Source organism: Crocodylus porosus, unplaced genomic scaffold (assembly GCF_001723895.1).
Source record: "Crocodylus porosus isolate Cpor-Errol unplaced genomic scaffold, CroPor_comp1, whole genome shotgun sequence".
Lineage (NCBI taxonomy): Eukaryota > Metazoa > Chordata > Crocodylia > Crocodylidae > Crocodylus > Crocodylus porosus.
This window is the reverse complement of record NW_017728951.1, coordinates 49,550,054-49,576,338: the sequence shown is the minus strand read 5'-3', so window position 1 is coordinate 49,576,338 and position 26,285 is coordinate 49,550,054. Positions and strand designations below refer to the sequence as shown.

The 26,285-nt window shown below is 42.5% G+C and overlaps 2 protein-coding genes across 2 annotated transcripts in view; both read left to right on the top strand.

Moving 5' to 3' along the window:
• RASGEF1A (RasGEF domain family member 1A) overlaps positions 1-26,285 on the top strand; it is a 315,066-nt gene that overhangs the window by 94,645 nt on the left and 194,136 nt on the right. The gene's annotated exons all lie outside the window — the stretch shown is intronic.
• On the top strand, positions 2,922-3,773 carry LOC109323870 (putative nuclease HARBI1). Its single transcript, XM_019555537.1, has one exon. The coding sequence runs from the start codon at positions 2,922-2,924 to the stop codon at positions 3,771-3,773; it is 852 nt and encodes a 283-aa protein (XP_019411082.1).

Genomic DNA, 26,285 nt, shown 5'->3' with positions numbered 1-26,285 from the left:
GCCATCTTTTAGTATCTGTTATGGGTGGGTGACTCAGGGAGGAAAGCCCCAGGCATGATCATACAAAGGGCCCCAGGAAGGTTTTCTTTCCTGCCAACAGGTGGGTGGGTAGGTATATGGATAGACATCTGATTCAGGTGAAATCCCACAGGCTTTGGCTTACTACAGGGACCACAGGCCCAAAGTTTTGGGAGGGCTTGGCCAGCAACCGAGAAGAAAGCCTCCACAATTTGGATAAGAAACTCAGGCCTCAGCTGCTTTTGTGGCCAGCAGCAATTCCAAAATTACAATTCCATGCTACGCTCAGCAAGAATTTGAATGTTACCAGGTATAAGGGAGAGATTTTTGATGCAGGAAAAACTGGTGGGTTGTTGAGTGGCCTTTCCCCCACCATGACCCTGAACCGTCCCTGTCTCCTTGAAAGGCAGCAATGCCTTCCTGGCCTTCCTGGAAGTCGTACAGCCCTCCCATGACCCCACTGAGTTAGGGAGAACAGGCTCAGCTGTAAGTCTCCAGGTGGGATTTTTTTTTCTGCACAGAGGCAAGCCAAGCAGACCAACTTTTCCCAGGTGTGCTGTTTGTTTATTTAAGACTTAATTCTTCACGCTATGAAAGACATCCCTGAAATCTTCCTGTGCCCTCTGTAATTCAACATGGGACTTGGAGAACATGTCTTTCAAATCCCACATGGTGTCTTGCAACTCATCATCCTTGAGCAGCAACTCAAGGAGTTTCTCCTGCCAGGCATGTGCATGTTCTGCTCTGGCTAGTGATGACTACACCAAAACCTTGAGTGAGCTTTTATGGGACTGTCACTGCCTGCTGCAAAAATCTCTGCAGTGGCCTGCTGTACTGCAAGCGGGCGTAGATTCTGGGTGGCCATGGGTCACAGTAGCTGATAAACAATGAAAAAAGCAATGCTTGCCTTCCCCCCAAAAGGAAGAAAGTACATCCCCCTCCTCCCACCAACACGCAGTGCAGAAAATGCTGGCAGGCATGGAAACAGACCCCACAACAGTGGGGCACCACTTGTACGGCCTAAAACTTACAAGTACCCACTTTGGAAACAAGTGCATGGCTGCCACTGCCCATGCTAGCTGCAAAAAAATTAAAGCAAATAATTTGGTGCCTGTTACATTATGAGCTATGGAACCCATCATACACCACCACTGAAAAAGCATGGCAACCCACCTACAGTAACACATGAATTTCTCCCTCTTCCCCACCCAGCATCCCAAATCCAACCAGCACAAACCCAAGCATTGCCTGGCAGTGGCAAGAGGCACATTACAAGATACTTACATGGTCCAGCATTTTCCTGGATCTTGTTAGCGGTAGATGATGAAACAGACACATGGGTTTCTTCCTGACCCTCCACCTCATCATCTGTACTAGTCAGTGGAATAGAGGGGGAACACGGCACTAAGTGTATGGTGACTGACAATTCTTCCTGACACTAATGGTCATTATGGAGCAGGGAGCAGTCTGCATACAACTGAGACATGCTCATGGTTTCACCCTCAGGAGGGGCTGCTGCCTCCTCTTCCTCCTGCCCAACGCTGGTGCTGAAAGTCTCCATACCCAGGTAGTTGCCCGCCTCTTGGAGAGAATGATAGCTTGTTGTAGAAGGAAGCAACTATATGGCCTGCCCCAGAATGAGAGTTCACATATTGGGCTCAGTAAAAGGCCCATCTAAGGGACTTGATTTTGCACCGGACCTGGGTCCAGTCATGATTGTGCCCTCATGCCGGCATGCCTTTTGCAATCTTGACATAAACAGGCTTGTTCCTCTTACTTTCCAGCCTGTCTATGATCCTTTGCTCTGACCAAATGTCGATTAAGTCCTCCAGTTCTTTCTGGGTCCAGTTAGGTCCATGGCCATTGGCTCCATACTGCTGGACTTGGCTTTCTGAGATATGGTGAAGCAGTTCATGGTCAACAACACAAGCTATTAATGAGAGGTGGCTGGCGAAATTTGTACCTTTCTACTCAGGCTGTGCTTTCATGAGGGTCTTGAAAAATTCTAATGATTGTGAAGTCATTACCTGTAAGTGTCAAAACACACAAAGGTGAAGAAGCACCTCATTTACGAACAAAGACCTGGTGATGGGGTTGAGCATAGGCTAAATAAGGCCATTGTCCTTTGGGATGCCTGCTCAATGGCCTGAAATGTTGCAAAAATTGATTAAACCTACCTGCCTGCTTGTGCAAAATAATTTTATTGCAGAAGCACAGCCTGTTTTCCCTGAAGTGGCAAAAGTTTTGAGTAGCCTACATTACCAGGACAGGAGCAGGCAAAACCTGTTTTGTTTGCAACCTTGATTATATCAGAACACCAGTGGCTGCTAATCTCAGGGTGAAACAGGTATGTAAAAGCTCCAACATCCCAGGGTGACGTTGAAAAAGCAGCAACACCAAGCTCCAGGCCACAGAACACCCTACGGTCCCTGCCCCACACTTGGTGCAGACGGGTGAGAAGCCACTGCTGCTGATGGAGGGAACAAAACGGAGACTAAGGATGAAATGCATGATGGAGAACAATGCAGTGAAGAGTTCTCCAACATGGAGAATATGGAGGACATGGGTGAGCAGGAGGAGGCGGAAGCAGTACTGCTTCTGCAAATGCTGTTTACCTGGGGATCTCGGCCGCACTGCTTGAGATGGATAAGAATGATGACAGACTAGGCAATGGTAAAGTGTATTACTGCTTTAACAACAAGAACAGCAGCAATAAAAAGAAGAAGATATGATACCCAGAGGATGTGGAATACCCAGAGGGAAGCGAAGAAGTGGAGGATGACTGGGCTCTGTTGGGAAACCTAAGGAGGACCAGTATCTGCATGGTGTAGGCCCGCAAGAGCAGCTCAGACTGGCAAGAGCAAATTGTGCTGACCACTTGGAATGACCAGCAGTGGCTAGAGATGTTCCAAATGAAAAGGAAGACATTCTATCGTAGCGTCTCAATGCTGAGGCCCCACATTGTGAGGCAGGAGACTAACATGCATTGGGCCATCCAGCCAGACAAGAGGGTTGTAGTGGCCATCATGAAACTGGCCAGTCCATCCAGCCTCCAGAACTTTGCAAACCAGTTTGGCATGTCTGCTTGCACAGCTGGGTGGGCAACTCAGGAGGTAAGCCACCTGCTAAAGGAGATCACTTTAAACAAAATTATCCACCTGGCAAATCCACAGCAAGTCATAGATGGCTTCAATACCAAGGGGGTCCCGAACTGCGTGGGGGCTTTAGACAGCACTCACATCCCAGTGCCGTACCCTGTGGGGAGGGGGAGGGCTTTCACAAACAGGAAAGGATATGCCTCTATGACCCTGCAGGCTGTGGTAGACCCCCGGGGCTGGTTCATAAACACTTATACTGGGTGGGTCAGCAGTATGCACAATGTGCACATGTTCAGAAACTCTCCTCTGCCCTGCCTCATGGAGAAAGGACACTACGCACCCAATGTGGAGGAGACAGTGATCCACAATGTCACCATTCCCCTGGTTATATTAGCAGATGCTGCCTACCCCCTAAAGCCCTGGCTCATGAAGCCTTATGAAGGGAATGTCACCAACCTGCAGAAGCCGGTTTTTAACACTGGTCTGAACAGTTTCAGGATGGGTGTGGAATGTGCGTTTGGCCAAATGAAAGGACGATGGAGGATGCTTACGCGCTGTCTGAAGATGGAGCAAGAAAATATCATAGCCTTTGTAGTGGCAGGCTGCATGCTGTACAATATCTGTGAGAGTTATGGAGAGGTTTGCATGGAGTCGTGACAAGAAGAAACATAACAGGCAGTGGCCAGACAACAGAGATGTGTCCAGGTAGCAGCACAGGGACCAAGGAGAAATCCTCAAGGAGAGGCTGGCCCAGCAGGCCCTTGTGCGTAATTGTATAGCAGGATATATTGCTGACAACAGCACCTAGGAGTGCTTTGTTCTTTCTCTTGGTTATGTTAAAATAAATTCATTTATACTTTAAATCTGTTTCTGTATATAGGGGCATGCAGTGCTGAGGATGGAGGGGTGGACGGGGAGGAAATGTGGACTGGGGCAGGGGTTTGCTGCTTCCAGCCTGTCAATGGTTTGGGGAAGGAAGGGCATTATGCACCGTCACCTACATCTGAATCAGTCCCCCTAACTCGCCGGGTGTAAAGGTTAACTATACCTCTTGGCAGGCTAGGCGGGTGGGGGACCAAGCTGAACAGCAGCCCACATTTTCAAAAAGATTACATAAATATGTAAAAAACATTTCACAACAGACCTCAAAAAGCTGTATGTGGTACTACACAAACAGATTGACAATGGACAGGGAACAGCAGGGTCCTGATGGGAGCCCCCATTGGAAACTGTACTAAGATCAATTAGCTCATGAATGCTGGCAAATCTAGTCCCCAAAAAATAAAAAAATAGAAGACAAAAAATATCCAAAAGAGCTCACCAGCACTGTCAACATCAACAGCAATCACTAATCAACAGGCAGCAACAAACACATACCCACTCACCCGCTACTCTAAACCCTGATCATTTTATGATATCATAGCAGTTATCATAGCAGTTATAGTAAGGAAAAGAAAGAACACATATATTTGTAACGTGGTTGGATGGGAAGGGAAAGGAACAGGAGCGGACGATTCATGCGGTTTGTTTTTGGGATTGGGATAGGGTCTTTGGGACCACGTACTGACAGAGAAAGACCAGACCGACCAAGCATAGGCGGGTGCAAGTGACAAGGATTTTGGGGTGATCATGCCCAGGGGAGATTCCCAGTGAGAGTCCACACTGTCCAGTAATAGTCCGGTGGCAGGGACTAGGGAGGCCAGTTGGTTTACATGTGCCTCCTGCTGTAATACATTAGGAAAGACAGTACAGGGGGTAAATTGGTATTTGATTCTCCCTACTGAAATCTGTGGGGAATGAGACACGAGACCTGACTCACTTGAAAGTGATGTGTCATGCAAACATGAACACCGTATCATGCAAACACAAACACGCCGCACTAAATAGAAGCTGCGTTAACATTTTCAGGTGCACCACATTAATGCCCATGTTGTCTACACACGCCTTGTGCATGTACCTGATCTTCATAATCTTCTGTTACCATAACTTATCTAAGTAATTCACATCAACCACACCAATGTAAATATAATTAGAGTAGAGATGTCAGCAGATAACTTGGGTTAGCAGAATGCAGTAGGTGCTATTACGGAGCTTTGCAACAAAATGGCAGGGGATCAAGTAATAGATCTGTTTGCCTTGAGCAAACAACTACCACCAGATAAGATGTAGACAGATGATATTTATGCTAGTCTAACTTACACTGGTATAGTTTTGTTCCCAATTCTTTCAGATATAATTCTAGGCTAGGTTCAGGCATTCAAAAAGCCAAAGCAGAGACCATCTAAGTTATGCAGTTTTATGTAAGTGGCATAGTTTAGACCAGTAGCAAACAAAACACACATTCGCCCTTTGGTGTCAGGGGAAGGGAGGGGAGGCAAATCTTAAACCAGGTTCAGCCATTTTCTGAACCAGTCTGTGTGTACTGAACTTCTATTCTGTTCCCAATACAGACCAGTTTTCAATCACTTATACTGGTAAAAGTATAATGTGTACACCTGGCCCTTGTGTTTTATGTCATCTGTTTGCTCTTTTTGTATGCCAATATAAAGGCCAATTATACTGATATAAATGTGTCATCTAGCCAGCTTCTTAGCCTCTTATGATCTCAATCCATTATATTGCACACACACATACACACATCTATCTATACAGAAAGATAATATTACATTTACTATATAATCTTTTCTGCACTTGGGATGGAGACCTTTTATTACTAAAAGTTTATGTGGTACCCAGCTAAATGGAGCCCTGGTTACAACTGGGAAGCAATGCAAACTAAGATTTCTTACCTCAGTTACTCTGATTGAATCCTAATTAATTTGGGAACTTTCTACACAGCCTATTTTTCTACAAATGGTACCAAGCACAGTTTGGCTAATATATCATCATACATAATACAAACTCCATCACAATAATGAACATGTAGTGTGATTACAGTACTTATTCCTTCTGTTTAAAATTGTTCTTTAAACACACCTAGTACAGATGGAAGAGGAATGTTTCATGCTCCTTATTATAACATCCTCACTTGGAAAACAATGGATGGCTGATTGTAATATGAGTCTAAACAAAACCTTTCAAAACCTGGCTTGAGGGACAAATCTCTTTTGAAAAACCAATGTTTTTTGATTACTGATTATATTGTTGTGCTCCTTAAAACTGTGCTTACTAATTCTAAACATAAATCCAAGCAAAAAATTATTAAAATACACCTTTTCTTTAAACTGTTGGCCAATGTATGAACAGACATATTCGTACAAGCTTGAGATTTAGTATCAACTGCTGACCTAAACTGAGATGACCTGCACTACACAAAAGAAAGGTTGCCTCATCTGTACCGAGTGCCACGTAGAAATGACTGCGTTTATATAGCAAGCAAAGTCAAGTGATTTAGATCTTCAGTCAAATGGCAGTAATAAAGCAGGGGTCTGAAAATCAAAACCCACAGCAAATCCTTGTTTCTGTACTAGGATTGACCACAGATTTACCATGTGCCTTTGGGCAAATTACAACCACTCTGTGTCTTAGGTTACGCATATACGCATTTGTTGGATTGATACCTAATTCACTAGTACCTGTTTCACAGGGCGCATTGTGATATTTAACTAATTAAGGATTTTATGTTTTTTCTAAATCACTGTGAGGTCTCAAGATGAAAGGGGCCAGATGCTTTCAAAGAATCTGCATTTAATTTAGAACTCTACAAAGCCCTTTACAGCATCCAAAATGAAATAATGTCAGAAAATAATATTTGAAAGAAAATAATCATGTATCCTGAAAAAAATCCCTGCAACTCCCTCCCCATGTTTTTGCAAGAAAATGTGAATGTTGGTGAATTGACTTGAGATCAATTTTTCCCCCTTCATTAGAAGGCATGTGATCATCCAGTAACGTTCAGAAACTGTTCAGTTCTCAGCAGGTAGTCATCTTATCAGATTTTCACTTCTCAGCAAAGATATGGAACTGTTATCTCCCCAACATAACAACACTATTACCTGGTTATAATTCACTTTCTTGATGATACCATTCCTGCAAATACCTCAAAGGTTAAAAAATACATGTATGCCATTATTCCATCAATGGGTATACATCACCCACTAGTTGCAAAAGAATGAGAGGGAAATGCACACACTGGAAGAAAAGGGAAAGACTGTAGAGTATCCTTTTGTTCAGGGGAAAGAAAATGACATCAAATATGCTACTCTAACTTATTTTGTCATTTATATGACAAATGCTTACTTAACTGACTGTACAAGGAGAAAAAGCTTCCCGCCAAATGAGTCCCTCGTGACTCCATCCCACACCCCGCCCCGGCTGAGCAGTGCCTGTTGGCACCCCTTCACTTCAGTGCCCAGGGCAGTCGCTCTGCTACAGCACTGCTCACACTCTTATTGTCATGGGATGTGTATGGTTGCTGCCTTTATGTAAGAAAACAGTTGTAGAAAATTGTTAAGCTTCCTTAATGCACCATACAACCAAAATCATGTGTCCTCCACCCCAAAAACAGGTGCATATCACCACTCAAAGCAAAGGCACATGGAAGGACTTATAGACAGAGGACTTTTTCTAGCTTTTATTTTGTGAAGGTTTGTGTCTGTGAAAGAGGCAGAAGAGAACAGAGAAGGCACAAAGAAAGCACCAGACTCCAGCTGAACAAGCAGTAGAAGTGTGTCTCTAAACCGAAAAAAGAACTTACAGAGCCATGCTCTGGCTGAAAGGAACTCCAGCTGTGTTCAGGGAAACAGGATTGTGTATATTCTTTGCAAATAAACAGAACTGCACCTGAACACGATAATTCACATGATTTTCTCCTCCCTAACTGCAGGCTCAATCATACTAGGGCTAGCTCCCACAGCAACAACAATGGTAAGAATGCTGTCTTAGCTAAATCACCACCTTCCACACTGCATTTCCAATTAGCTGTCAAGTACACAGCTGGCAGAACAGGTTATGCTAAAACCAGGGAACATCAAGAATAGTTCCACAAGGAATAGATCACTAATGTTTCACTGAAATACTTCCAGTTTGGCTTTACTACTTTTATACTTACAAGCCACCTTCCAGAAGGACTGGATGTATACTGGATAACACTTTCCAGAATCACTTGTTACCTTGAATAACTAACTCCCTATCAGTTCCAGTAGATACTTCCAGTTCAAAATATCAATTTTTCATGAATACCTTTCTAAGAAAATTGTTGTTTTACTTTGCTGGAAGGCTGCTAACCACATTTATGATGCAATATTAACAAAGTCTTCACTGAGCATTAGCCACTCAAGTTATAGAAAGAAATAAGGTGAAATGATAATGTAATCATTTCAAATATTAATTTTCTTCTTTACAACATATGCAAGGTCAGTGCCTTACAAAACATACACGCCACAAATACAAATATGGGTTTACAAACCATCATAAATGGGCATAGAGTTAGAGATTGTATAAAAAACCCCTTTATTTTGAGAGTTGATGCATGCATTTAATGAAGGAGCCTACAAGTTAGCATGGAACTGTGGTTAGCTGAGCTAGTTTATCAGCTCCCACCCTGCCCTGCCTTCTGCCTGACTTTAGACTAATTGATTCAGATGTGCCTGAGCTTTCATTGGCAAGGACCTTCTACATCAGAGGCTATGAATGGACCAGCAGAAAGAATAGGTTTTATACCTTTGCTAAGAAAGATAGAAGTGGGTTGATAGATATCCTGGATATTTACTTGACCTATAAAAAGTTAGAAGAAAAACAGTAACAATTGGGGAAAAAACAGAAAAAAAACAACTTTGTAGTATTTCTAAATTAATGCTGAAAAAAAGGATTCTAAATATTTCAGTGACATTTTAAAATAATTTAGGTTTGACCAGCTATTTTATTTTACTAGTGATCATTGTGGGACTTGGACTAAATGACCTTCTAAGGTCCTTTCCAATCCTAATTATCTATTCTCTAATTATACACTTCAAATATTTTTCTTTACAAATATTCACAGAATATGAATTTTGGAATTGCTGCCAGCAGGCACTTACATAGAGCAAAATATATTTCACCTGGCACCAACTGATATAGGTGATATCAACTACTGGGAAAACAGAAGAGAAACCTTAACAGTTACATGGTTAAGCTCATAATTGAATAATGACTTTTACATAGAATGTTTAGTGCGAATGAGTTGCCTCCTATGGATCTCTCAGTATTTGCTTTCTGTGAGTGTTCCTTGAAACAAACAAAGTCAATGGGAGTTTTGAACACTCAGCTACAAAGGGTCAGGTCTAAAGTGAAGTGCCTGAAGACTAGCTGTACACTGCGTTAACTGACCTCAGAAAACTGCAATCAATAGTGTGGGAATAGCCAAAAGAACAAGAGAAGGAATTTAGTGAAAAAAATAGTTAATAAATTGTATTTTCATGTGAGATTTCTTCACTATCTTATGTTTTGTTCCACCCACATCACAGTAAATCCAATTCCCACCAGAGACACTTAAGTATGCTTGTGTCAAACATGCAGAACAGAGCTTTGGAACTTGCTACAAGCACCACTTTTTCCATGTTATTTGTAGACATTCTTATAATGGCACCAACTATATATTGTGTGAACACCGAATTCAAACCACACTTTCTGAATTTGTACCCATTAAACAATTCTTTGCAATAACTACTTCATTAGTTATCAAATGATATCTAAGGTTTCCTTAGCAATACTTAGCACTTTCTCTACATCATTGTAAAGTAAACAATTTATGACAGTCTAACAACATTGCAGCAAACCTCCCTAGCATCATAATCAAAATCTCTCACAAATCAACTCAGTCATCTGGTGTCTATAAGGTAATAAGCTAATTCCCTTGCTCTCCAAACTCTTAATTCTTTTAAGAAATTGTTCTGCTTTCCACTTCCTTAATAAGGTTATTATTAAAGCACAGATTACAACAATCTTTCTGCTTTATTTTCCAGGTTTGGTATCGTCAGGTACATACTTTGATTTCACACACTTTTAGACATAACCACAGCAATAAATTCATCTACAGATCTAATTTGTAGTAGTAGTACACAAAGGGATACTGTCTGAAACAGGAAAGACCCAGTTCTTCTAATTTAGGGGTGTCAAAAAAAGCCAGCCTGCAAAGCCTCATTATCCAGCCTGCTGTGCCACTCCAGGACCCACATGCCACATATAGTGCATGCCAGACTGGCCCCTCACACTAAACCCAGCACACACCCCATATGGCATGCAGATCCAGTTCTGGCCTGCAACACAGTGATGATGTAGGGCACCCTGAGTGCTCACACTGGACCAGTCCTCCATGCTGGATCCAGCACATGGTGCTAGTCTAGGGGCCTGATCCAGCCCCCACACTGGCCCTATGCCCATGGACCAGAATCATGCAACTCATCCAACCTGCTGGATCAAACAAGTTTGACACCCCTGCTCTACCGCATTCTAATAGGGGATCCTATATTTAAAGTCTTGCCTTTATATAAGTAATTTTTTGACAAAACACTGGGGGAAAAATCTAGGTGTGTAGAAATAAAATGTGTAGACACTGCTTTCTCCAGCACTGATTTGGTACAAGAGGGCTTAAACAAAATCAATCTAAATTAAGACAGACTAAACTCAACAGGTATTATACATGTAGCAGAGTTTCAATGCCTTTTCCTGTAGTTCATTTAAGAAATAAAACCTTCATGGAAACAGAAAGGCCAATCTGACAGTAATAATGTGCTAATCCAATAACCCCCTGGTTTGAAACGAATCCCAAAATCTCCTATAGCAAGAGCCACAATCCTAGATTACCTGCATTGCCTACTAATACTTCCTACACACACTTGTTTTTAAAATGCAAGCTACTCTGGAAAATTCATTTGTTCAACAATACAATAAGTAACACCAGTAGAGTTTGTCCAATAGGATCTGTTCAGTACAAAGAACTGTTTCCTACAAGCTTTACTGACAAAGTCTTGACATTCACTCCACTTAGCCTTATGTCAACAACTGCCAGTTTACATACCTTTCTAGAAAAGAGAGGCAGTTCTCATATATACAAGTATAGCAAATGGGCTGTGCAAGGCACACCTGGCATTAGTCTGCCACTGCCTCAGTTTCCCTTCGCCTCCCCGTAACTGCATCCAGGCTCTCATGATAATCAAATGCCAGATCTTATCCTTCTTGTTGGATTTAGTATTGAAACACCACCACAATTCAAATGTCAGTTTAATCTATGCAAGCCCTTCCTCACTTTTTTGTGTTGCTAAGCACAACACTTTTCACCCCAACCCAGCTTTTGCTGCTTCTCATTTGCTAAAGGATCTTCTTCCTGCCTGAAGATTTTTTTCCTGCCCCTTGTTTAAGTAGCTCCAGATAGGCCTTTTCACCTGGCTAGGTGTGGATAGCCCTCTTAGTCCCTGATTCAGAGTCTGCTTCAAATCACTTCAACATGGTGCTCTTCGTTGGAATATCAGAAAGCCCTTGACTCTAGCAAAAAGAAGGCACAGGAACCCTAAAGAGCATATTTCAGCTTCCTATCTGTGACAGAAGCAGGCAGTCTGGTGTTACAAGACACTAATTAACAGCAAATAAAATATTTAATAAGCCTGACTACAATGTACTACAAGATCTTGGGATAGAAAACACCAGTCAAAAGGTTTGAAGATACAAAATAAAGTTTAAGTTCCAGTTGAAATTCCTTCAGTGCAGTTCAGGAGATGTTCTAATCAGCACAGCTTACAACATGAATATTAAATACCATATAAATCATAAAATGAAGTTACAGACCCTTATAACACTAACATGAACAGAGACCATTAAATGAAAACATATTGAGAGGGCAAGACCCAACAACTTTAACTCTGCTTCTGAATTTATGTTCATTTTTCAGTGTCAAATGCAACTTCCAAAGTCAATATGCTGGTAAGTTTTTCATTAGTTCAGTGGGAGATGTACCAGATGAAGCAGCATGATTCAGTACACAGGCCACTGGACTGCCACTGCTTTTCTGGGTGGCCTGCACCAAAACCATGTCTCAATTTCCTCTTTTTTTAAAACAGGGACAATACTGTGCTCTCTTTTACAATGTACTTTCACCATGGATGACAGAGTATAATATCGGAACCAGGTACTCTGTTTTTCTTACTGTAAGTGCAGATGATTGTGTGTGTGTTGAAGACATTTTTCCATCAAATGTGATTCATAGATTTCATAGACATTGGGGCTGGAAGGGTCCTTGGAAGATCATCAAATCCAGCCCCTTGACCAAGGGGCAGGAAATCAGCTGGGGTCATATGATCCCAGCAAGATAAGCATCCAAATTTCCCTTGAAGGTGTAAAATGTAGGTGCTTGAACCACCTCCAATTCCGCACCTTGGGGGCTTGGATAGTGAAGAAATTCTTCCTTACGTCCAGCCTGAAACAGTCTTACAGGAGTTTATAACCATTCGACCTCATCATCTCTTGGGGCGCTCTGGTGAACAGACATTCCCCCAGATCCTGGTGAACACCTCTGATAAACTTATAGGTGGCCACCAGATCACCCCTGAGCCTGCGCTTTTCCAAGCTGAAGAGTCCCATAGCTCTTGGCCTGTCGTCATAAGGTCTGTTTTCCTGACCTCTGATCATGTGTATGGCTCTCCTCTGGACTCTCTCAAGCTTCTCCACATCCTTTTTGAATTGTGGGGCCCAAAACTGGACACAGTACCCCAGCTGCAGCCTCACCAAGGCCGAGTACAAGGGGAGAATAACATCCCGGGATTTGCTTGAGAAGCACCTATGGATGCAAGCCAGCATTTTGCTCACTTTACTAGCCGCAGCATCACATTGAAGGTTCATATTCATCTTGTGGTCAATCATGACCCCCAAAGTCCCTTTCATCCATAGTGCTAACCAGTGTAACACTGCCGAGCCTATAAGGATGCTGCAGGTTTTTCTTCCCAAGGTGGAGAACCTTGCATTTTTTGGTGTTAAACACCTTCAGGTTCTCATCTGCCCATTTGCTGAGCCTGTCAAGGTCAGCCTGGATTTCCCTCCTGTCCTCAGGTGTGGATGCTTTACCCCAGAATTTGGTATCATTGGCGAACTTGGCCAGTCCGCTTCTGACTCCAATGTCCACATCATTAACAAAGATATTGAACAAAATGGGTCCAAGGACAGAGCCTTGGGGAACCCCACTGGTCACAGGGCACCATGACGATTGTCTTCCGTCAATGACCACCCTCTGGGTCCGACCACGGAGCCAATTCCCCAGCCAGCAGATCGTGGTGGACCTGAGGCCTCAGTTGGCCTGTTTTGCCAAGAGGTGATCATGGGATAGCAGATCAAAGGCTTTTTTGAAGTCAAGGTATATGAAATCAAGCTCCTCTCCCTTGTCCAGGTGATAGGTCACCTGGTCGTAAAAGGAAATAAGATTGGTCAAGCAAGACCTACCCACAACAAACCTGTGCTGGCTATCCCTCACGATGTTGCTATTGGCCAGTCTGCTAAGAATGGCCTCTTTAATAATCTTTTCTAAGACCTTCCCCGGGATAGAAATCAGGCTAACGGGCCTGTAGTTTGCCGGATCCACTTTCCTCCCTTTCTTGAAGATAGGCACCACACTGGCCTTTTTCCGATCTTCAGGCACTTCACCAGAGTGCCAGGAGTTATCAAAAATCCATGCCAGAGGCTGGGCTATGATGCTTCCCAGCTCCTTGAGTACCCTGGGGTGTAGAATGTCAGGGCCAGCTGACCTGAAGGTGTCCAGCCTCTCAAGGTGCTCTTTCATGAGGTCAGCATTGATGGAGGGCAGGGGATCTCCCTCAACCAGGCTTCCCTGTCCTGTAGTGGGCAGGGGCATTCCATGGAACTGATGAAAGACCAACTCAAAGTACCCGTTTTGCACATTGGCTTTTTCCTGGGCATCGGTTGTCAGTTGTCCCATCTGGGTTAGCAGGGGTCCAATGTTGCCCTTGCTTTTCCTCTGGCTTCTCACATATCTAAAAAAGGACTTTTTATTGTCCTTCATACTTGCAGCTAGTTGGAGTTCTGTCGCAGCCTTGGCTTTCCTGGTTCGCTCCCTACAGGACCAGACCAGTGAGGAATATTCCTCCTTGGAGGTGGATCCCATCCTCAATGATGGTGAATTACAATATGTATAGGTTTGGTTTTAATACTATAGAAAAAGTTTCATGATCTAATCAGTCTAAGTTCATATGATAACTTTGTATTTTTCTCATAAGAAGTGAATATAATTATTTTGCTCATAAAGAAAATACTGTCTGTTGACTATAAGCCATACACTGAAGGGTGTTATATAGAAACTTGACAAGGTAGCCTTGAATGTTTAAAATTCTTTCAATTTTATATATTGAGGGGGATATATTTTCTCATCTATGCCTGAATAAGAATATTAACATTTTTATGTACAGTATTGGGAACATGATACATAATGAATTCATGAAGTTCAGTAACAGCATTGTTATCCTGAGTGCTACCTTACAAGGGCAGCTGCATTGGGTATTGAGTTACTATCAGACTTACATGAACTGGTGCTCATGACTCCTCAATTTAACATTTTGGGAACATGTCTGTGTTTTAAAATCAAATCTGATAAATGATACATTCTCCAAACTTCTCCAAAACTGCATCTAGCAATTAGAAATAACTTAAATTATTTTTTTGAAGTCGCTTCCTTTTGGAAGGGAAAGGTGGGAGGGAAGGCAGCAAAGGTGGAGACTGAAATCAGATCTTATAAAAAGCCCAGCTTTCACTACTTCACACAAACTGCTCTGCAGATTGTTGGGGCAGGAGTAGGGAAATAACTCTGGGTTTAACTAGGGCTGTGCAAAGCTTCAGTAGCTGATTCAATTCAGAGCAGATTCAGCCCGATTCAGGGACCAAATCTCAGAATCCGAATTGAATTGGAAGACCAAGTAAAAAAGATTCGGAAAAGATTTGGTCAATTCAGAGATTCGGCCATACACTAAACAGGCAGCTCACAGCTGCCTCTGGCTGGTAAATCTATTGGGGTTGAGGGAGGGTGGAAGGAAGAGGTGGGTGGGAGGGAGGGATTGGGGCTGAGTCTGGGACAAGCTGCCCAGCTGGGGCAGAGAACACGTTACTCAGGGAGGGGGCAGGGGGGCAGGATGCAGGCGCAGCAGCACTGGGAATGGGGGATATGCCTTGCTGCCATTTGCCCTGTGCAGAAAAAGGGGGCCGGGATGCAGGCATGGCTCGCTCCAGGTGGAAGGGGGCAAGGGGCAGCAGAGCATAGCTCCCACTCCCAGTACTGCCATGCCTGCATCCCACACCCTGCACCCCCCTATGCTAGCTGGTAAGCGGTGGCAGGGCAGAGTCCCCACTCCCAGTGCTGGTGCAGGTGCAGCAGTGCTGGGAGAGGGGTCTATGCCCTGCTGCCGCCTGGAGCGAGCCATGCCTGCATCATGACACGCCCACTCCCCCACCCCGTGCCAGCTGGGCAAGTGGCAGCAGGGCATTGCCCCCCACAACAGAGAAAGGCACAGCCAAGGAAGCTGTGGGAGAAGCCCCCTTGGCTGCCCTACCCAGCCCCAGCCCCGGCCCAGCCCAGCCTCCAAGCACTTAAAAAAGAAAAAGAAAAAAAAAAGCCCCACATTCACCAGTTCTGGCAATGGCAAATAGGGGGCCTCTCAGGGCTTGTGGCAGAGCCCCCCCCATGCAGCATGGGGCAGCAGGGATCACCCTCCCTATTTGGCACCCATGCGGCAGCTGTCCCATGGAGTAGGTACAGTGCGGCTCAGCAGGGTGCTGCACGCTGTCTGAGAGCGAGGCAGCTCCACCTGTCAGCCAGAGCCTGGCAGCTCTTGGACCCAGTGGCCCCAGCTCCCAGACAGTGCACAGCGCTCTGCCGAGCCACAGCACACCCACGCCATGAGGCTGCTACTGCACAGGTTTCGGGCGGGGGGGAGGGGCGCAATACCCCGCTGCCCCATGCTGCATGGGGGGGCTGTGCCATGAGCCCTCAAAGGACCCCGATCACCGCTGCCAGACCCGGTGAGCGCAGGGCTTTTTTTCTTTTTCTTTTTTTAAATCTCTGCAGTCACCAGCTGCAGAAGCGGTGACTGAGGCCTCTGGGTGCTTGTAGCAGAGCTCCCCCATGCAGCACAGGGCAGTGGGGATCACCCCCCTGACTGGCACCCACACAGCAACTGTCACATGATGCAGGTGCAGCGTGGCCTGGCAGGGAGCAGTCAGCCGGAGCCCAGCAGCACTCAGCCGCAGTGTCCCCAGCTTCCAAGCAGCATGCAGCACCCTGCCGAACCATGCCACACCCATGCCATGGGGCAGCAGCTGTGCAGGTGCCAAGCAGGTGGGCAATCCTGCTGCCCCCCACTGCCCTGCGCAGCATAGGGGGGCTCTGCCACGAGCACCCATAGGCCCCAAACACTGCTTCTATAGCCGGTGAGTACAGGGTTTTTTATTTATTTTTTTAAGTGCCGGGACTAGGCTGGGGTCAGGCAGGGGATGGGGCCAGGCAGGGCAGCTATGGGGACTTCTCCCGTGGCTCCCCTACCCAGGAAGAGGCAGACACAGCCAAATGAGCTACCCAGCTGTGCCTGCCTCTCCACAGCCGATTTAAGTCCCATAATCTCTCCAAATCGGTCCCAAATCTTCCAAAGCTGATTCAGCCAAATCAATTCAGGACAGTGATCTGAATCTCTGAATCAAATCACTATCCTCCGAATCAGCCATGTCTGAATTGAGTACTTCCCCATTCGCGTAGGCCTAGTGTTAACGTAGCCTTCTCTGTGAGGCACTCAATTTTTGCTACAGCAGATAGAATTGTTTTTTTCTGACTCCCTGAAACTGTTCCTTGGTTCCCCACAAACTCTTCTGGGATTCATCTTCTAGCCACATCTCACTGCCCATTTCTAACTCCCAACTAACATTTCTTCAGATGTCATATCTATACTTCCTAACTCCAACTTCTAGCCAGCTTCTATACCGGTTCCTCAATCCAGCCCTATCTCCAGCTTCCAGAAGGTCCCTCTGCCAATCATTCAGTAGAGGTCTGTAGGAGAATAGCCCTGCTTCCCTGAACTTCAGAAGGTCTATAGGCTGCTAGAAATTCTATTAATTTTTTTTATTCCTAAGTAGAATGAAAGCAACAGCAACAACAACAAAATCAATTCCTCCCACACTAAAAAAATGTTTCAAATTCATAACAACATTTTCCTAATATTAATTTTAAAATGAAATACATTAGAAAGATTGAAATGAGAAGTCATTTTGAAATGAAATATCTAAACCTCCCATTCTGGAAAAGTTCCCAAGCTACTAAATACAGGTTTCCCTGGCTTTATGCAGGTTCTGTATGTGTGAATTTGCTCATATGCAATGACCCTTTTTATACCAAAAATTCATTATATGTGAGGTAAATTCATTCTTATGCAATCAGTGTGGTGGAAACCCACACTCAGCTGCTTTGTGCGGTGCACTGTAGAAGTCACGCGCACCAAAATATAGTCTCCCATTGTGGATCTGTGCTCCTCACTCATCATCTGTAACGTGTTTCTGTAGTTGCTATCCTCATTATGATAGTGCCCTGGGCTTGTGTGTACAGTCTGCTGCTGGAGAGTACCAGAATTGTCTTGTAAAACTGGTAGAAATGAGTCTGGGGGTCAGTACCCCAAAGTCTTGGAATGTATGCCTATTTGTTACACGGTAAAGTGGGTTCCCTTTATGTGAATTTGAGTTATGCGCCATTTTACAGGAATGGATATACAGCATAAAGCGAGGGAAACTTGTATCTTTAAAAATACATTTAAAATTGATGCACAAAGGTAAAATGTTTCACTTTCAGCAAATCAACTTTGCTTGACAGACAACAATCAGTCAGACCAGTTCCATCCTCCTGTACTGCCTGCACCCTGCCTTTTTGTGGTGTCCCTCAACCCACACATCTAAATCAGGAGTCTCTGCTTCGCCATCCAGTTAAAATTTCACAGCGCTTAGAACTTTAACATGCTAATTTGTTACCAAATACTAAAAAAATAATTATGTTCTTGTTTCCAAATTAATTGGGGAAATTATTCTTCTGAGCTATTTTAATCACATACAGCCTGACTGATTCCCCCAGTGAGAAGGGAGAAGAGAGAAGTCTGCCTCAGCTTTAACTTGGCGATTATACCACATTTCCTCAATATGAGCAGTTTGCCCAACAGAGCATATAACTGTGTACAAAGCCTGAGCTTTGACAAGCTGTTTTGCAAAGCACCACATAATTTAGATATCCACTTATTATTTCTCCCAGCACAGCTTTGTGTGTGTCTGTATGAGGTAACACTGTGCCTTGTGTCTGAAAGTTCCTCTAAAGTAGATCACAGAGATGGAATTAACCAAGTCTATAAAAATGGAATTCAAGCAATATTAAGAAATTACACTTGTAGATAATTTCCCAGGAGAGCCACTTCTGGCTTGCAGTAATTTTAAATCGTATTTTATAATATGAATTGGTAGCAGAGACTAGATCTTAAAGGATCTGAAGAAATGTGGCTCTTACCTCAGATAAAATTTTACTGCTGTGTTATATGGAGTCAGTTGAGTAACCAATATCAGGCAGCAAGAAACATATAAAATCTATTAATGGAGATATGACTGGTGATCAGTCACCCGCCAGCACTGATATTTTTCCTCCATATATTTCTAGAAATCTGCATACACAGTATATACTAAAAAATAACATCAGGTAATGTGAGTTATTGATATTTCATGCCTATGGGTAATTCATTTCAGGATCCTCTCTAGTGGCAACATGCTGCATTGCTGCCTAGTATTAACTGTCAGTTTTGCTTTGGAAACACTTTTATTTACAGGTTACTGTAAAATGAATTTGTTTGTCTTCGTGTTCCCCAGGCACATTTGAAAGTTAATTATAAGAAAAAGAAACTAAAGCTAGTGAAACAATAATTCAGTGTTGTAGAACAAGAACAAACCATTTGAGAAATGCCAGTTTTTCTGCAAACAATGATGCATTAGCATAGCATGCACTGCAAAGTTAAGGCTGCATCTGTCATGGTTGATAAATCATATTTATACTGGGAGATAATAGAGAAATGATGAGGAGGAGCCACAATAAGTTCCTAGTCTAAATTGCATAAAAAAGCTATGAGATGTACACAGCATTCTATATCCTCATAATGCAAGCACTAAGCAAACACTAATCCTAGATCACTGTTTCCTGCACTAGCATGTCCAAAAATTGGTTTATTTTTGTCCCCAAGTTACAAGTGATTCAACAGGTACCGTTTCATGATGAAACCATAAACTGGAAGTACTTAAAATATCCAAAACATTAGAGAAACAGGACAATTTTGAGTACTTTAAAAGGACTTCATTAGGACTCAAGAAATTTTGGTTCAGCTCTTGTTTCTGACATGACGTCCCTGCGAAGCCAAAAGCAAATCACTCACATCTTAGTTTCCCATCTGTAATATAGAAACAACGCTTCCATTCTCACACCCTTTCTTTATCTTATCTACTCATTTATAAGCTTCTGAGGATGGGGGAGTTGGCAGCAGCAGCAGCAAGGGGAAGGTTTGTTTCAGATTACTGTACTCGGATTAAGTTGTGGATCTCTATAAGTTTGTTATACACAGAAGATAAGGCCTGAAAGCAAGGTAGATCTATGAAATAAGTGAAGGATATCATATACTAAGTATTCTCCACATCTGATCAACGTTTGCATAAAAGTAAAACCAATAATTAGCTCTGAAATGGAAACATTCACAATGAACTAGTCCTGCTAGTCAAACGTCACGCATTGCCTATTTCTCCTCGTCTGTCTTGGCTTTTGAAATGTAAAATGTCAGCATAGTTATTGACCTCCTATTTGTACCTTTTCTTGGCAAAGAGAGCTCAGGTCTTTTCTCTCTTTTGTTTCACATGTTTATGTGAATACAGTACTCAAAAATAATGACAGCTGACAATTTAAGAGACCATACTATCCTATTCTCCAGACAAGATATTATCTGGACAGTGGTATATAATTTTCCCCAAATGGTCTTGCTTCCCCTGATCCAGAGGGAGCACTTGTATGCTCAACAGGATAATTTGGTCACCATTCCTTTGGCTTGTTATCTGATGTTTCCAAGAAGGGAACTAATCAAGAAGGATTATGTTTTGGATATTTGTATACTGGAAAATGGACAAAAACAAGCAAAACCAAAACCAAACAGTCTACCAGAACCCTCTGCCAGAAAATGAGACATTCAGAGTTTATGTACTCCGGGGAATTTGTACTTGAGAATCCATGATCTATGAGAATATTTGATCTGAAACGTTTATATAGAGAGAAATTAAGCTCTAGAAATCAGAGAGATGGACCTAAGCCACAACATTTTTACCTTGGTTCAGGTTTCCAAATTAGAAAGACTTTGGAATTGGGGTTCCAGTCTGGACTTTTTTTCTACAAAAAGGGGATCTGATATGTACTGGCCAAATAAACCCACTGTAGTTTGAGATGCCTCTTAGATCAGGAAAAAGAATAGGAGGGTGAGGCATCTAACTGATCAGCTTCTTAAAAGCAAGTCTCTAACTCGAGAGGCAAAGCAGCCCCAGTCTCACCAATATTTAGGTTGGTTTTCATCAAGTAGTTGGTAACTTTTAGGTTGTTATAGAAACAGTAGGCTATAACAGTGATCATTCTGACATGCTCCATTTAGATATTTTCGTCCAGAGCTGGAATATTTATCCTTTGGTGATACCATCCAGGGTTTTACTCTTTTTTACATCACTTAAAACCATGAGAGAGGCTATGTAAAAAATATAAGAAAAAAGGAAAACGTGAGAAAGAGAACCATGACCAAAAACCTCCGAACAAACAAACAAAAAAAGAGTCCAACCCCCAAAACAAAAGTTGCTGCCCACATTACAATTTAACTGACTGGCTACAATTAAAACTTTTAGGTCACTGAGCATTAATGGTTCTAGGATTCCACTACTCTCAAACCACAACTGATAGGTGATGCGCAGGGGGCACACGTGCCCCTCCCCTCCCCCCCCCACCGAGATTGGCCACTGCTGGCTTCTGCGGGCAGTTGCCACTCACCGCCTGCCCCCCGTCACTACAGATACGGCTGATGGAACCTGTGACTGGTCCCCACTTGCCACTTGCCCTCCCCACCTTCCCCCCCGCCGCTGACACCACCACTGCTGGCCGCAGGCAGTCCCCACTCACCACTTGCTAATGATGACACTGGCGCTAGCAGCTGCCGGCAGTCCCCACTCACCGCTCGTTGTCATGGTGTTCCCCCCCACCCCACCACCAGTCTCAGGAGGCACCAGTTGTTCATGCCACAACTTCTAGTTTTCCTTCAAAATCAAGCCCACTCCTGTAATTTTAGAGCAAGGTTTAGTAATGTGTAGGCCTAATGCACAAGATGAAGAAAAAGAGGTACCAACTGATTTTTCATTAACTGTGTAGTCAGTTTTGGCTGATTGAATTTTGGAGACATCACAGGGCACTAGATGGACCGTCAGAAAATTTAATTTCTGTTGCCTGTTCTACCACTGATTTGTAATGTGAACCTAAGCAAGGTTTTTCCTCCCAGGGTGCCTCTGTCTTTCCCATCCTCTACTGGTCTTATCTCTTTAGATTGCATATTCCTAGCCTCTTACTGAATGCTGGTCCAGTTAAACTAAAACTACAGAGATCAACCTATTATAGACTACAGTAGAGTTGAAGCTGTTTATTGGTAATATGGCATAGTATTTGCTTGCATTCACTAGACCTAAGCAAAAGCAGCAAAGGAAATGAGTGGGTAAAAGCAGAAGGGGTAAAGGAAATGAGTGGGTAAGAAATGTCACAAGTAAGGACACTTTTAGAACGTTTAAGAGGTCAAAAGAAGTACAATAAAGGTCACTGAAAGTGCATTTTGGGTTTTATGCCAATTAGATCGGATTAAGGATATGCTATAAATTAAAATAGAATCTCTGCGTGTGTGTGCGCGCGCACGCGCGCGCCCAGGTAACAAAGAATAAAAAGATGGGTTCACTTCAAAATCCTTGCTCTTCAGCCTTGAAATATGGTTCTTGCTGAACAGCCCAGCTGTAGATGAACCAAGACCTGTACTCTTTTAAAACTTAATTTTAAACCTCAGTAGGAAGTCCTTTTCCCTAACAGGGGGCCTGCATATTAGAGGCTTTTTTTAAGACATTAGGATTTAGGGAAGTTAAGATTAGTTTGTTTCAAATATTAATAATTTTTTTATTTCTTTAGATTAATGCACATTTTACACATTTAATCATTTTTATACATTTATATCCTTGATATGCTTTACCTGCACTGGTTGTCCATTTACATCTTATTTGTATTTTATTATTAAATTTACTATTAAAATGTATCTACAGTTATACTTCCAAGTATTTAATTTTGGTGGGACTGTTTCTTTGAACCTTTCTTGTTCCATAAAACCTTTCTTGGGGTCAACTCCATTTCATCCCTAATCAATTTAGTTTCTTGAAGATTAGGGTGGGGAGAAACCACACCATTTTATAAATCTACTGGAAGCATATTTTTAACTAACGGTCATGTTCAAGGACTTGTAGCAATTCAACACTACCAGACATACCTTGTAGAGGCAGTTGTTCTAAACCATGTTATTTCCTCAATTATTTTAACACCATCTGATCTGGCCCACCAGACCAGTCTTTAAGCATTTTGCTAGATTTTGCCAAAATCCTTAACTTTACGGGGCTACTGAAGTATTTAGTCATACATTTTAATTCCAACTACATGGCTTAGGACAGAGTTGTCCAACTGGGAGCCAGTGTGCCACATGTGCCTTACATGGGGTTAAAGTCATGGCCCCTGAGCTCCTTCTCCCTGCACTGCTCTAACTACAACAGCCACCAGAGTCTCCAAGCTGTCCTTTCCTGTTCTGTTTTCTGCTCCCTGCATCCCTCCAAAGGTTGATGCATGGGATGAGGAGCTGAGGGTGAACTCAGGATCCCGTGGGCATGTGGTGCAGCAGAGAGGGAGGGAGGTGGAGCAGGTGCCTGCATCTTACTTTTCTTACATACCACATTTACTTGAATACAAAATGAGGTTTTTTCCTCCAATTGGCAGGGGAGGGGAGGGGAATCCCCATCTTATAATGGTCTAAAATGAAATCTCACTAAATACATTGTCTGTTTTGCTCATATTTAAGATAGTTTTGCTAGTTTGCACAGAACCAGTGAAAGCAGGGCATAAGACATCTCTGCATGAGACACGTTTGGGTCTATATTAGAAATAAGCTACTAACTAACAAACAGATAGGGAATCATTCAATAATATGGTAATCTATCATGAAAGGGACCACAACTGATTAGCAGAACTCATGTTGACATAACGCCAACACTGACCTTAATGTTTCAGTTAAGCAGGTGGTGTGATTGATTCAGGTAAATCCTTCTTTGATGAGACTCACTGTGTCAATTATTTTTTCTTACTGCCATAACATTAGCAGAAACAAAGGAAAGGAGAAAAATACCATAATAACTGTATTTGCCATCAGGACTTTTATTATAATTAACAGTTAATATACACATATATAAATAATGAGCTTTTCCCATGTTTATGGCAGCACAGCATAACCAGGGAAGGATCTGCCAAGAAATCAAGACCCATTTCCTCCAGCTTTCCATGGTTTATAACTTTTCTGTTAAAATTATGTTGCATTAAGTCCTTCTCCGAAATATCGTATTTACTTAAATACAAGATGAGGGGTTTTTCCCTAAATTGGTATAGGGACAAAAGATGCTTCTTTTATAATTGTGTACAAGGAAAGCTCATTAAATACATTGTCTACCATTAAACTACTGCTTTCAATAATGGAAACAAACTATGCAGTTGATTACATGCAGAAAACACTGAGCATGACTATAAAATACTTGGCCAACATAGGTTCCTATCAGCATATTTACCCAATCGCAAGGATAGGTTAGTGCAACCCATCTCAGTAAAATATATGGTAGCACTCATAAAGTGTATATCCCATGATTGGCTGCTGTCAGACATAGAAACTAACAAACAAACTGTGCTTTAGTTTAAACTCAGCATGCTCCCACACTAAGCCCAGTGCATGTCCAGAAGAGGCATCATGTTATTTGGACCCAGCTCACCCAACGTCTTTATAGATTGGGCACTTTAGTGGGGCTTTTTGGGGCACTTTTATCTAATAGATGACTTAATCAGCTTTAAATTAAAGCACCAAAAAGCCCTGCTGAATCGCCTGACCTATACAGACAGTGCAGAGCTGTACCAAACTAAAGCACCGCTTCTTATGGTAAAGTGCTTTTTTTCACATCTGTCAGCAGACATGATTAAAATTATACTGTGTAGTCTTTGCAGGATGCAGGTCTTATGGAGATTTGCTCTGAAGAATTTCAGGTAGTGTGCATTAACACAAAAAATGTAGGAGCATGCATGGACATTTTAATTAAAAACTGAAATTCAAACATTCTTCCACCCATTTTCTTTAATCATAGTTAATCCTGTGCCTGAGTATCTCCAAGTACCTCAAATTTGAAAGCTTCTCTGATACAAAACCTGTGTAGTCTATAAGAATAGTTCTCAGACAGTGTACCTGGATTACCTGTGGGCTGTACCGATCCTGCCATGGGATGAAATGCTTTGAGTTCTAAAAGGAAATTGTTGATGCTAAACCTAGTGAAGACAAGGAATCATTCTACTTAAGAGTTTTGGATCAGATCAGGAAGATGACGTGCTGGAAAGAAAAGACAAATCTAACAGGATCACTTGTTAGATCACTTGTCTAGGAATGGTTGTATGAAAAGAAAAAGTCCATAGCCATGTCCAGGCAGATAAAAATGGGATTAGTTTCTATAAAGAGGGGAGCTAGTTTGTTATACTCCTCATGTTATCCAACTGCACACTTTTACATTTTAACTTTTCATAACATCCAGGATCTACAATAGATACATATTTTTATTATTACCATTTTTAAAATCAGAGTTTGTCAGTTTTAAAAAACCCAAACCACCAACTGGATTTGGATGAATTTTACCTTTACTAATATTGCTGCAGAATGCAGTCAAGGACATACACACTATTTGGATACTTATGACATTTCTCGTTTTTGCTTACAAAACAGTGAATAGAAAAAAAATATCAAAGTACCAGGACAGCAGTCTCCACTCACAAATCTATCCCACAGGTTCAGGATGTGAATCAGATATACTCTGCATGAAATACAAGGTAATAACTACCGCTTGAGATTAACAGTACAGAATCAGGTCAACATTACTTTCAAGGGGGAGAGAAATGCTTATAGTGCAGAGCAGCAAGTACCATGATGACTTGCCAGATGTGATCTCGCTCACTGCAACACATTCCCCAAATCAGCACTTGTTATTAATCAAATGTTATAACAAGCTGCCTGCAACAGAACTCTGCAACCATGATTAATTAGTCAGTGGGCTCTAACAGGAACAAAGTCACTTATTCACAGACTGAAGTCTCTGGGCTAGAAAATTACAGATACAAATGGAGGACTGCAATGTGTCTGTCACTCAGCTGATTGCATCTATTCTGCATGGAGTAGATGTGTCAAGCAAATTAATTCTCCTTCTACTACACATCTAAAAATAGTGTAGGGAAACACTGGATAGTGAGTGAGTCATGATATCACTTAGTTTCTTTGGTCTCTTTATGATGGGTCTGGATAAAAACATAACTTAATATTTAGGGTCAAATATATGTATATTAGGCCAAATTTTTAGATTAAGTTGCTAAGTCAAGGAACTCTTACTGAAGTTGATGGGAATTTTGCTCAAAAAAAAAAAAAAAGCATAAATAAAAAAATTAGCAAGGCTTTTAGGCTATTTAAAGGCCACACAATATAGAAAAGAGAACACCTTTATAATTCAGAAGGTGTCTGATTTGTTTTACATGTAGCTTTTATCAAAAATAGTCTTTCTAGACTTTAAGAAGGCCTTTGACACAGTCTCTCACGCCATCCTCATCAATAAATTAAGAGACTGTGGCATTGATGCCTACACAGTTGGATGGGTAAAAAATTGGCTGTGGTGGATGGGTTGTAGTCAACCTAGCGAGATGCGAGCAGTGGGGTACCCCAGAGCTCGGTCCTCAGGCCCGCACTGTTTAACATCTTCATCAGCGTCTTGGACAAGGGGGTGAAAAGTACACTGTCCAAGTTTGCTGATGACACT

Bases quoted from the DNA above. Each gene is read 5' to 3' on its own strand.
- LOC109323870 (XM_019555537.1), top strand. From the start codon at position 2,922: ATGTTCCAAATGAAAAGGAAGACATTCTATCGTAGCGTCTCAATGCTG.